Source organism: Bison bison, unplaced genomic scaffold, assembly GCF_000754665.1.
Source record: "Bison bison bison isolate TAMUID 2011002044 unplaced genomic scaffold, Bison_UMD1.0 scf7180017864167, whole genome shotgun sequence".
NCBI lineage: Eukaryota > Metazoa > Chordata > Mammalia > Artiodactyla > Bovidae > Bison > Bison bison.
In genome coordinates, this window is record NW_011494739.1 from 94,986 (window position 1) to 106,086 (window position 11,101).

The 11,101-nt window shown below is 49.1% G+C and overlaps 1 protein-coding gene across 1 annotated transcript in view; it reads right to left on the reverse strand.

Annotated features, from left to right (window-relative positions):
- The window catches only part of BPIFB4 (BPI fold containing family B, member 4), a 29,662-nt gene that overhangs the window by 9,420 nt on the left and 9,141 nt on the right, over positions 1 to 11,101 (reverse strand). The window contains exons 10-14 of the mRNA XM_010841698.1: positions 9,207 to 9,410; positions 7,863 to 7,916; positions 5,106 to 5,276; positions 2,749 to 2,816; positions 690 to 732 (exon numbers count right to left, since the gene is read on the reverse strand). Of these exons, the coding sequence (XP_010840000.1) occupies positions 690 to 732; positions 2,749 to 2,816; positions 5,106 to 5,276; positions 7,863 to 7,916; positions 9,207 to 9,410 (540 nt within the window). The remainder of the gene's footprint in view (positions 1 to 689; positions 733 to 2,748; positions 2,817 to 5,105; positions 5,277 to 7,862; positions 7,917 to 9,206; positions 9,411 to 11,101) is intronic.

Genomic DNA, 11,101 nt, shown 5'->3' on the forward strand with positions numbered 1-11,101 from the left:
TCGCCAGTTCAGGTTCGATGCATGATACTGGATGCTTGGAGCTGGTGCACTGGGACGACCCAGAGGGATAGTACGGGGAGGGAGGAGGGTTCAGGATGGGGAACAAGTGTATACCTGTGGCAGATTCATGTTGATATATGGCAAAACCAATACAATATTGTAAAGTTGAAAAATAAAATAAATTTAATTAAAAAAAAAAAAGAAAAAAAAAACAAATTCTAGAATATAAGTGTCTCAGATTCATGGATCTTTAGAAAGGCAGAATTCTAGAACGTGGAGGTTTCAAAAGAAGTTCAAACCTGTTTGCCTTACAGACAAGGAAATAGGCTGAGTGGGTAGGTATAGCTAAGGTCACACAAGAGTCAGTGGCAAAGCTGAATCCCCCAATCCATGAAGGAAGAGGTCCCAAAGGTCATGGCTGCCCCAACTGCCACCCACCCTGGGGTGGAGGATTTGGGCCAAGTGATCCCCATGGGGGCAGTTAGAATGGGACACCACAGGCATGGTAGAAGGAGCTGTGAATCAGGACCATGCCCCTCACTTGCTTTGTGGGCCTCAAGTTTTCCCATCTGTAAAACAAGGCCTGACAGCCTATCAATGCTTTGGAATTCACCGACATCCCAGTCCCCAGCCAGCCTCACAGGGTGCCATTCCCAGACTTGACTCTGGGGCCTGAGCTTGGTACTTACATCAAAATTGCCCACGTTTGAGGTTCTGAGGTTGAGGCTGGTCCTGCAGATGAAGAAAACAGCTCGTTAGAAGGAGCTATTGGGACTTCCCTGGTGACTCAGAGACTCTGAGCTCCTGATGCAGGGGGCCCGGTTTCAGTCCCTGGTCAGGGAACTAGATCCCACATGCCTCAGCTAGGAGTCTGTATGCTGCAACCAAGAGTTCGCAGTGGACGGCAACAAAGACCCAGTGCAGCCAAATAAAGAAAGAAAGAAGTAGAAATTGCCGAGAATCATAAGAGGCTCACATTTCAGTGTAAGGAGACCGTCCACCAACATCCTCAGGGAGCCCCTCTGGATCTGGGGGAGTTAATATGAGTAGGGCTGGTCTCCATTACAGAGTATTAACTATGTGCCAGACACGGTGACATGCGCATAAGGCTCGTATCACAGCTATGTGTCCTTGGCAAAGTACTTAAGTTGCCCATGCTTCAGTTTCCTCCTCTGCAGAGTGGGTGTCTATAAGCACTAAATAGGGTAATTCAAGTAAATCCCATAGAATCACCCCTGGTACCCGGTGAGTGCTATGCCCGCATGAGCATCATCACTACCTGGCAAGATCCTTTAGGAATTCCACGAAGGAGGAACCAAAGGCTCCCAGGAAACCGGCCAAGGCCACAGAGCTGGGAGAGGGAGCCCTGGACTCATGCCCTGAGCAGCACTCATGGTTGCTGTGCTGTTCTGAGCAGGGAGGCCCGAGCCTGGGTTCAAGGTCTTTCTCTGCATTGTGAGGGCTTCAGTCTCGCTGCACCTGAATCTCACATGCAAAGCAGCAGTCCCACCTGAGAGAGGCTGGACCAGATCTGCTCATGGGCAAAGAGACATTGGAGCCACTAGCCTCTAGGTGGGAGACAAACCAATGTGAAACAATAGAGGCTTCTCAGGAGAGAAGACTCTGCTTCAGAACGTAGGAGTCCTCAACTTCTCCTCCTATCCCTCCTTCTTCCATGACTGCTCCATCCAGGACACCCAAGCTCTTTCCTGCCCCTGGAAGTTTGCCGGCTCTGCTCTCGATGACTGGAACCCCCAGCTCTCCCCACGGCTGCCCCCTGCTCCCCTTCCAGGCCTCAGTCTCAGACCTCGTTAGATACTCCTGAATGGCTCCAATTAGCATCACAGTAGGAGTAGCTCTCACTGTTGAGGTTGATAAATATTTGTTGTAAAAGACAAAAACCTTACAATGAACTAGGCACACGCTGCAAGTGTTACATACACTCTCATCTGTCTTGAAGTGGGACCCTTGAAGACAATAATAACAATGATAATAACCCTTGCAGCCATAGGCTGATGTCAAGAATTAAATGAATGAAGACACCTTGAAGGCTTAGCTCAATGCCTGGCACATAGAAAGCATCCAATAAATAACAGCTATTATCATGAGTCCTATAAGGTGGAGACAACGATGCCCATTTTAAGATGAGAAAACTGAGTTTCAGAGAGGCAAGGTCACTTGGCTTACATCACACAGCCAGTCGGGGGTCATGGAAGGATCTGAACCCATACTGCTGGCTCCACAGCTGGTGCTTGTAACCATTCGACACAGCTCCAAATCAGACAGACGTGGGTTGGCTCACAGCCGCCCCCCGCAAACGCTCTGTTCTCATATTGTGCCTTCCTTGAGTAAATAAATCCACCTCTCTGAGTCTTAGTTTTCTCCTCTTTAAAATGGGAAGATAATAGCCCTGCTTCTGCAAGGCTGAATGGCATTAGACACAGAAGCAGCCAGCACAGAGCCCGGCTAACCACCAGCAGCTGGTGCAGTGGCAGCTGCAGTATCGTTACTGCCCATGCTGTTGTTGGCAGCAGGTCCTTCCGTGAGGCTCTCGGCTCCACCCTCCTTGCCCTGCTCACGCCAGTGGTTTTGGCAGTTATGGCCCATTTTCCCCTGTGCCATCCCTTGGATTTACCCAGCAGCCAAGTCCAGAGACCTCTAAGCCCTCCCTGTGAATTGGCACCAGACATAAGAATGCCAAAGAAGTCTTTATGAGAAGCGAGAACCCTCAGCAGCAAACCCTCTTACTTGTCCAGCTTGGCGTCAATCATAAGCTTATCATTCTCCACGGAAAACATGGCCAAGAGTTCTGTGTCCTGGAGGAAAGGGAAGGTGAATGGAATGTCACTGCCATCATACAGCGGTCATTGCTCGCTGGGGGCTCCCTGTGAGACCCCCAATAACACCCAATGTAATGGATTTTCCCCACCTCTGGAGGGAAGGAGTTGGGAATCATAAATTGCCTGCATTAACTGTTGTTCACAAGTAAGTCACAGCAAAGGCTGGAGGAACATTCTTCAAAAAGACAACAGTCATAGGAAGCCAATGATTGGCACGGGAGTCGGGGATGTTTACTGAGTTTCTCTGAGCTGTCTCAGAGGAGGCGGGCATGGCCTGCAGCCTAAGAGACCTGCTTCAGAACAGTTGTTGTAAATGCAATTGGATATCATCACTGTCAGTCATAACTGCCCCCCCCCGCCCCCGCCAAGAGAGAGCATAAAAGGTCCAGACTCATCCCCTTCTCTAAGCAGAAGCCTTGTTGTCAGAAGATCCCTCTTTTCTTCTTGGCCCTCCCCTCCCCCCAAAATAAAATAAAACAATTTTGTCTTGTGAGGAAAGGGAAGCTCCCAGCAATTTCAGGTGATGCTATTAGTAAAAACAATAATTAGGATGATGGAGAAGAAGCAGGAGCACTGGATTATATGGCAGAGACCTATCCAGGTATGGGAAATCCTCCTGGGGAAATGGCACTTGAGCTGAGGCCTGAAGGGTACGTACGAATTGGCCAGATGGAAAAGAGGGTGTGAGAATGATCCAGGCAGTGAGAAGGGCGTGTGCATTAGAGCTAGGGCAGGAAAGGGGTTGGCAGAGGGACAGAGAGAAAACCAGAGTGTGAGGAGGGAGGGGACTCCTGGAGGCTAGAGTTGGGGTGGGGCCAGACCAGGCAGGGCAACATAGGCTGGAGAGGAATCAGGGCTGATCCAGCGGGCAGTGGGGTCACGGCAGGGTTCTGAGCTGGATCAAATGTGTGGGCTATTGATGAAAAAAAATTCCCACAAGGTAGGGACAAATCAACAGGGGACCGGATGAGGGGCAGCCATCTCCACTCCTGGGTGAGAATCAGCCCTTTCAATTTCTCATCTGACAATGCCCAGTGTGGATTCCATGTGCGCTCCAGCTGAGAACACCCACCTCCCAGACTAGAGGTGGCTCACCACGTCTCCAGCCCTGGGAGGAGAGACTGGGAAGATACAGCAGACAGGACAGAACCCTAAGTGTCTGGGCCTGAAACTTTCACCAAGGAGGGGGAAATAGCACTCAACACAACTGAGCACATTCCTTCCACAAATATCTACCAAACACCTACTGTGTACCAGATTCTGCGCCTGGCCCTGGGGATCCTACAGCGAATAAAATGGTCTGTGTCTCTGCCCAGTAATAAACTAACCAATGAATTCATTTAATAATATCACATTAACGCTATGAGCAACGTAAAGCAAGGGAGACAGAGAGAGAGATGGGAGTGGTGGGAGCATTTGAGACAGGTGGTCTGGGAAGACCTCTCGGAGGAGGTGACATTAGATCAGATGGAAGCCAGGCTGTGAACCACATAGATGTCTGGGAGAAGAGCATTCAAGACAGAGGCAACAGCATGTGCAAAGGCTCCAGGTGGGACTGTGCCTGGCATGTTGGAGGAACACTGAGGAGCTAAAAGGTGACCAGAGGATGCTCAGGAAGGACTTTATGAATGACAGAGGATGGGCTGTGTTTAAATTTCGATCAAAGGAGTAACATCATTTTAAGACGATTCTCCTCTATGAAATAATTTTGGAAGTTTTTGTATTTGTATCTTTTCCCTCCTGGGTACCAGGGACAAGAAAGCCAGAACCATCCGTCGTGTTCCCCTTTCTTCAGCTTCTAGTAGAAAACATAACACATAGTAAGTGAAGTCGCTCAGTCGTGTCCGACTCTTTGCGACCCCATGGACTGTAGCCTACCAGGCTCCTCTGTCCATGGGATTTTCCAGGCAATAGTACTGGAGTGGATTGACATTTCCTTCTCCATAGGTGCTCAATAAATATTGCTGAATGACTGACTGAGGACTGCTTTGCCATAGGGTGTGGTACACAACCTGTGGAAATAATACCAGCCAGCACTTGTGGCTTCCTTCTAGTGTTTCTGGTACTTCTCTGAGCATCTCATTAACGCCCTGCTGCTACTGCCATGGGGGAAAAAAATCAAGCCAAAGGTCACACAGCTATAAGTGCCCTTAAAGCTTGGATTTGAATCAGGTCATCTGGCCCCCAAATCCAACTCATAGTCACTGTGGTGGGAACCATGGGAAGGTGTCTGCAGACTCCCGGAGACCGCCCACCCCCACTTACCACATCGATGAGGCAGATGGTGGTCTCGACATCATTGGGCTGGGAGACCATGACCTCAGAGGTGGCAAACACCTTCACCAGCGCCTGGTCCTTCTGCAGCGTCACCAAAGGTGGGTTTGGCACCTGGATCCTGATGGTGAGGGGGCGGGACTCGGGGTACTGCTGGAACACCTGTGGACAGACACCAGGTGGGGTGAGCAGGGCCATCCACGGTGGAGGAGGGACTCAGGGGGTCATCAGCCAACCTCTAAGCCCACAGCAGAGGGTCCCACACTGGATCCCTTCAGAATCTGCAATATTGCTTGAGTCCTACAAACCACATGCAAAGCCTCCATCCACTGTGGGGTTTGGCCAGGGGCTGTCTTCTCCAAGCCTCTCACAAAGAGATATCGTGAGAATTCAATGTAATGCCAGCAAAGCTTCAAACCCAATACCTGACACAGATACAGTGGAAATGCTCAAAACCTGGTCCTTAGGGAGGTGGGGTCCTGGGGGGCTGGGGAGGTGGGATTGGGAGAGGGACACTGAGCTTGGTGCTGGACATTCATGATTTCATTGACTCATCACAACTCCATACGTTGCTTTTCTTCTCCGTGTTACAGATGAGAAAACTGAGGCTCAGAGGGGAAACATCAAGCAAATTGTCCAAGGCCAACAGGAGAGCTGAAATTCTAGGCCAGGTGTGTGTGACTCGGGAGCCCAGGGCCTCTCTCCCTTCCTACTGACTCCGGATGCCCCACCTAGAATGAGAAAGTCTACAATTCCAGGTGCCTCGCAGTGAAATTCCCAGAGCAAGGCACAGCCTGCCCCACCCACCTGGATTTGCTGGGGCCTCTGGAGACACACGGTGGGAGGGATCAGAGCCTGTTCGCTGCTCACTGATTCCTCCAAATTGGCTAAAGGGACCAGTCATCAAAAGACCAGCCCTCATATTTACTAAAGAACTGCTTTACCAAAAAAGTTTAAGGAAGATTTTTCTTAAACATGTTAAGTGAACATAAATATATGGAAAAAGTCCCAAAGTTACTTTAAAAATAAACCAATCTAAACATCAGCTTTTCTATATCCAGTGCAGCAGGGTATGTCCTGATCCTAAGAAGGCGTTCATTTTCCTGACCACATTCAGGTGAAACTCTCCTGGAAAACTCTTGATCTAACAGCTAATCTAATAAATATAACCAATTGACCACTCAGTGGACTCACCTTTGGGCAAATTGCCTCTCAACAAATTGATAATTAGGCGCATTGGCTTTTCACAAAAGGGTTTTCAGGATATTTCCACAGAGGGGCCTGGTGTCCCAACCACCTCCACCCCAACATGCAGAATCTCCAAGAATTCACAACTCTCCATTCACAGGAACCCTGAGAGGTTACCCTGAATTCTCTCCACAGCAGCAGAAAACTCAGGATACCTATCCTGGCTCTGGTCAAGCGTCTCCTGGTAACTCCAGGAGACATTCCTCCGTGTCTAGCCTCATTCCCTCCCTGCTACAGGCCCAGCGCCATAGGATGGCCTGAGTCTTTGCTTCACTGAGCTCAGCTGGGCTGCCGCCACATGGTGTGGCCTCTCTGAGCTGGTTTCCCCACCTGTAAACTGGGTTTCTCGTCCCTTCTGGTCCCATGGATGGGGGGAGGATTAAAACCACATGAAACTGTGGGTTCTTAACAACTTTCACGAACCATAAAGTGCAGTGCACGTAAGAAGTGGTCCAATAAATGAAGGTCCAGTTGATTGAGGGGCCCGCCTGCCTCCTGGCAATGCCACGGTTTGTGCCATTAATGGTGCCCTGCCATTCAGCTTTCAACCACACGAGGGCGATAGTGACCATTTGTTGAGCGCAGTTTCCTTTCCTTTGAATTCCACCCAGAACAGGATGGGACAGGTAGACAGGAGATGAAAAATGTCTAAAATGGCTGTCAATTACAGAAATCCCTGGCAACTGTATAACACCATGTAAGAAGCTCTTTGCTGCCAGGTGCAGGGTAGCAGGCCTGGAACCAGAGCTAGGAAGAGAACTGGGATCAGAAAAGCCTTTGTTCCAACTGGGTATGGCAGCTGATCCAAGACTGCATTTGCATCTGCTCTTTTTAAAAAATAATAAGTTAACAAGAACGATCATAGTTAACATTTATCAAATGCCTACTCTGGGCCTAGATTCAAATCCCAGAGCTGCAGTCACCTTGTGGGGTCGGCATTTTTGCCCGTTTTTCCAGGTGAAAAAACCGAGGCTCAGAGAGAAGTCATTTGCCTAAGGAAGTATGGCTGGGATGTGCTGAGCTGGAATAAAATTCATGTCTGTCTGCTCCAAAGATGTGGCTCTTTCCCTCTAGGCCTCCATGCTCTCCAACCCCCACCCCCAAGCTCGGTATCAGTATCTTTATGTGCATCATCTCCTTTACCCTCCTGGATGAACCTGTGTAATAGCTATTAGCATCCTCCTTTGACTGAAGAGGAAACTAAGGCTCAGAGATATTAAGACTCTTGCCCAAAGACACACAGCAAGGAAGTGACCAGGCTGGGATTAGATCTGGGCAGGCCTGTCCACAGCTAGAGCTCAGATGTTTTCCACTTCAGCCTCTGCGCCCACACACCCCCGGGGGTCTGGTCTCCAAGCCTTTCTCACTGTACTTTCAAGGCGCAGGGAGAAGGTTGGAACACCCACCCTAGTGCTGAGTGTCTTCCCTTCCTGCCCAGCTCCTGGGACAGTGAAAGGGAACGTGGGGCTGAAGGCGAGGGGAGGCACCACCCATACGTACCTTTGGAATCAGGGCTCCCAGTGTGGACGTGGTGAGTGGAGGAAGCTCTTCAAACTGCAGGGAAAGAAGAAGGGTTGTGTGGGTCCCCGAGGCTATGGAGACAGACAGGAGTTGCCACCACAGTGATTAAACCTCTACCCCTCTCAGACAACCAGTGGGGGCATGTCCTCTCCCTTAAAGGCCTCTGGGGAGGCCCCACAGGTCCAATAAGGGCTACCATGCAGAGTGAGGTAGCCATTTGGGGGTTAAGCGGATGGGGCAGCCGCTGAAGCTTCCACAGACAGGACTTCTCAGGGCAGGAGGCAAGATCTGAACCTTTCTCCTCTAAAAATGTGAGTCTTTATGAAAACAAGATGGACATCAGCAGGTCCAGGTGTGAAACCCAGTGTCCATCAAGTGCATGATGCCGCCATATCCCCGAACTACCTGTGCTATTATTTAGCTAATATCTTCCTTAAATGACTAACTTTTAAAAATTATCAAATACTAAGAAATGGAAAGCCAGTACCACTTGACAGAAGGTGATGGCATCTGTAAAACTAAATGCAATAAAAACAAAACAATGACCTCACTGTGCGTGGATACCATTGTCTGTAGAGGGGGGAGTTCTGTTCTCCCTGAGTTAAAAGAGGACACCCAAAAGTTTAAGAGAGGGTCACATCATACTGGCACCAAATGGAGACTTTCCTCTTGGTAGAGTCAAGGTTGACATAAGGCACATGATGGGGTTATTTTGAGAAACTCTTGTTCTTAAGAGATACACACTGAATTTTATGGAACAAAATGTGATAACTCCAAACACTCAAGCTGTTCAACAGCAGATAGAGGATACGTAGATAGACAGATAGATAGATTGACAGACAGATAAAGATAGGTGGATGGATGGTATGAAGCAAATGTGGCAAAATATTAACTGGTGAATCTAGGTGAAGGATATTATGACATTAATTGTATTATTTTGCAGCTTTGATGAAGGCTTGAAATGTTTTAAAAGAAAAGATTTGGAGAGAAAATGACTCTGGAACATACCTAAAGGTGATATTTTATTCTTATGTCTCTTAGTTATGCACTATCAATGTTTACCAAGCAAAAGGATTCAAAACACTTGTACTGAGATACAGACATATGGATTTATATTATGCTTTTTTTTAAGGTTTGGAATAAAATTATGTAGAGTTGGATAGGGAGCAACGTTTCGACGTTGTTTAGTGTCATGAGTTAAGGGGTGAACTGTCCGTAGTCCTTGCTTTCAAGCCATTTCCCAGGACACTGGGGACTAGAGAGAATCAACAGTGGGCTGTGCGCTGCCCAGCCGCCCCTTCCTGGGGGCCATGACTCACTCACCATGCCATCGGTGATGTCAATATCTAGGGCCCCTTGCTTCTGCAGGAGAGTCAGAACCGAGCCCAGAAAGTTGGCAGAAATGGCCAGTTGGGAGTTGGTGTTGTCGCCCATGGGGGGCAATTCTGGCATCTTCTGCCTGGGAGACAAGGCTGGCCGCCCCAGTGGGTAGTCGATAAGATCTCCTCCAGCTTCTCCAACCAAAGTCTGGGGAAGTAGAGAAGAAAGAGGTCATGGGGGGCGGGGTGCAGAGAGAAGAGTGGAGGACAGGGGCTGAAGGCTGGAATGAATCCCTGCATCTGCCTACAGGCAGCCTTCCTTGGTTAAACCCACTGGGTCTGAGTGACTTTCATGTATGGTCCCAAAAATTCAATTTGTGATGGAATAGCATCTCTTGATGAGATGGTTAATGAGCATCACCAACTGGATGGACATGAATTTGAGCAAACTTCAGGAGATAGTGCAAGACAGAGGAATCTCATGTGCTGCGGTCCATGGGGTCACAGAGTCGGACACGACTTAGTGACTGAACAACAAGCATCTCTTGCAGTTCCTGCTCTATGACCAGTTATAACTAAGCCATGGTTCAGTGCCATATATTTGAAACAGAAGAATGAGAGCCCTCCACTAACAATGCAGCAAGTTGATGCACCTGTACCATATACACCAGAGTATCTACTCTTTAAAGGCCAGACTACTCTCCATAGCATAAAAGCTGTTGTGCGGTCTGCCTCATCTGGAGTCACTCTGCCTCTCTCACCCCCTTCCTCGATGCAGCCACCAGGGTCTTGTCTATCTGTACCTCCACCTCAGCCCCCCTACCATCTGTAGGTGCTTCCTGCCTGCCGTTTCCTCCCACACTCTCTTCTTTTGTTCTGTCCCACTCCTTCGGCTGGTCTCAGCTCAAGTATCACCTCCTCCAGGGAGTCCTCTGTGACCTCCCTGGGTAAATCATATCCGCTGCTTTAGGCTCTGATAGACCAGGAATCCCTTTCGCAGAGCTCAAGGTCTCTAATCGTTTGAGTGATTCTTAGATGGCCCATCCACTCCGGTAGATGGTCACCTCCCTCAAGTCAGGGATCTTGTTATGTTCACCACCAGTCCCAGTCCAGAGTCTGGCACGCAGCAGCTGATAAACATCTCCTGAATCCTCTGTGCCTGTGGATATACTCCGTGTGCACATATACGTGTGCACAGGTGTGCTGTGTCTTTGAGGGCATGGGTGTGCATGCTCTGTGTCTGATGCAGGAAGTGGAAGGCATTTGTCTGTGTGCAGCCCAGGGTAAGTGTGTGTGTGTGTGCATGCGCGTGCACAGTTACGGGCCTGATTGAGCGGTGTGCTTGAGCTAGTTCACATCAGCTCACAAGAGCCAATTCCAGGCATGTCTTTCCAACCCTGTGTTTAGTGAGTCATGTTAGTAGCCTGAAATTGGTCAGGGTAGGGGTACTTACACCATGGAAATAAGCAAACATTACAAATTAGGACTTTTTTAAACAACTATGAAGAATCAGGTGTTAATGTTTACCAGCACACAAATAGCCAGATTCACTCCTCCAACAAACCCAAGCCCATAGCAGCAGCTCCCACAGCTAGAAGCCAGACTGCCTGCTTCAAAGCCCGGGTTCACATTTATTAGCTGTGTGACCTTTGGCAGGTGGCTTAACCTCTCTGTGTCTTACTTTCCTCAGTAAGAGTGCCTGCTTCAGGGTTAATCTACATAAAGTTCCAGGAATGTGCCTGGCACACAGCAAGCACTAGGTGAGTGTTGGCTGTGACTGAATTTCCCAACACAGCTTCTTGAAGGTCCTCATCCAAGCAGGAAAAGGTCTTGCTCAAATGCTGCCTCCCAGGCATTCAGTAGCAGCCCTGATGGTGGGGGGTGGGGTGGGGGGGCTCC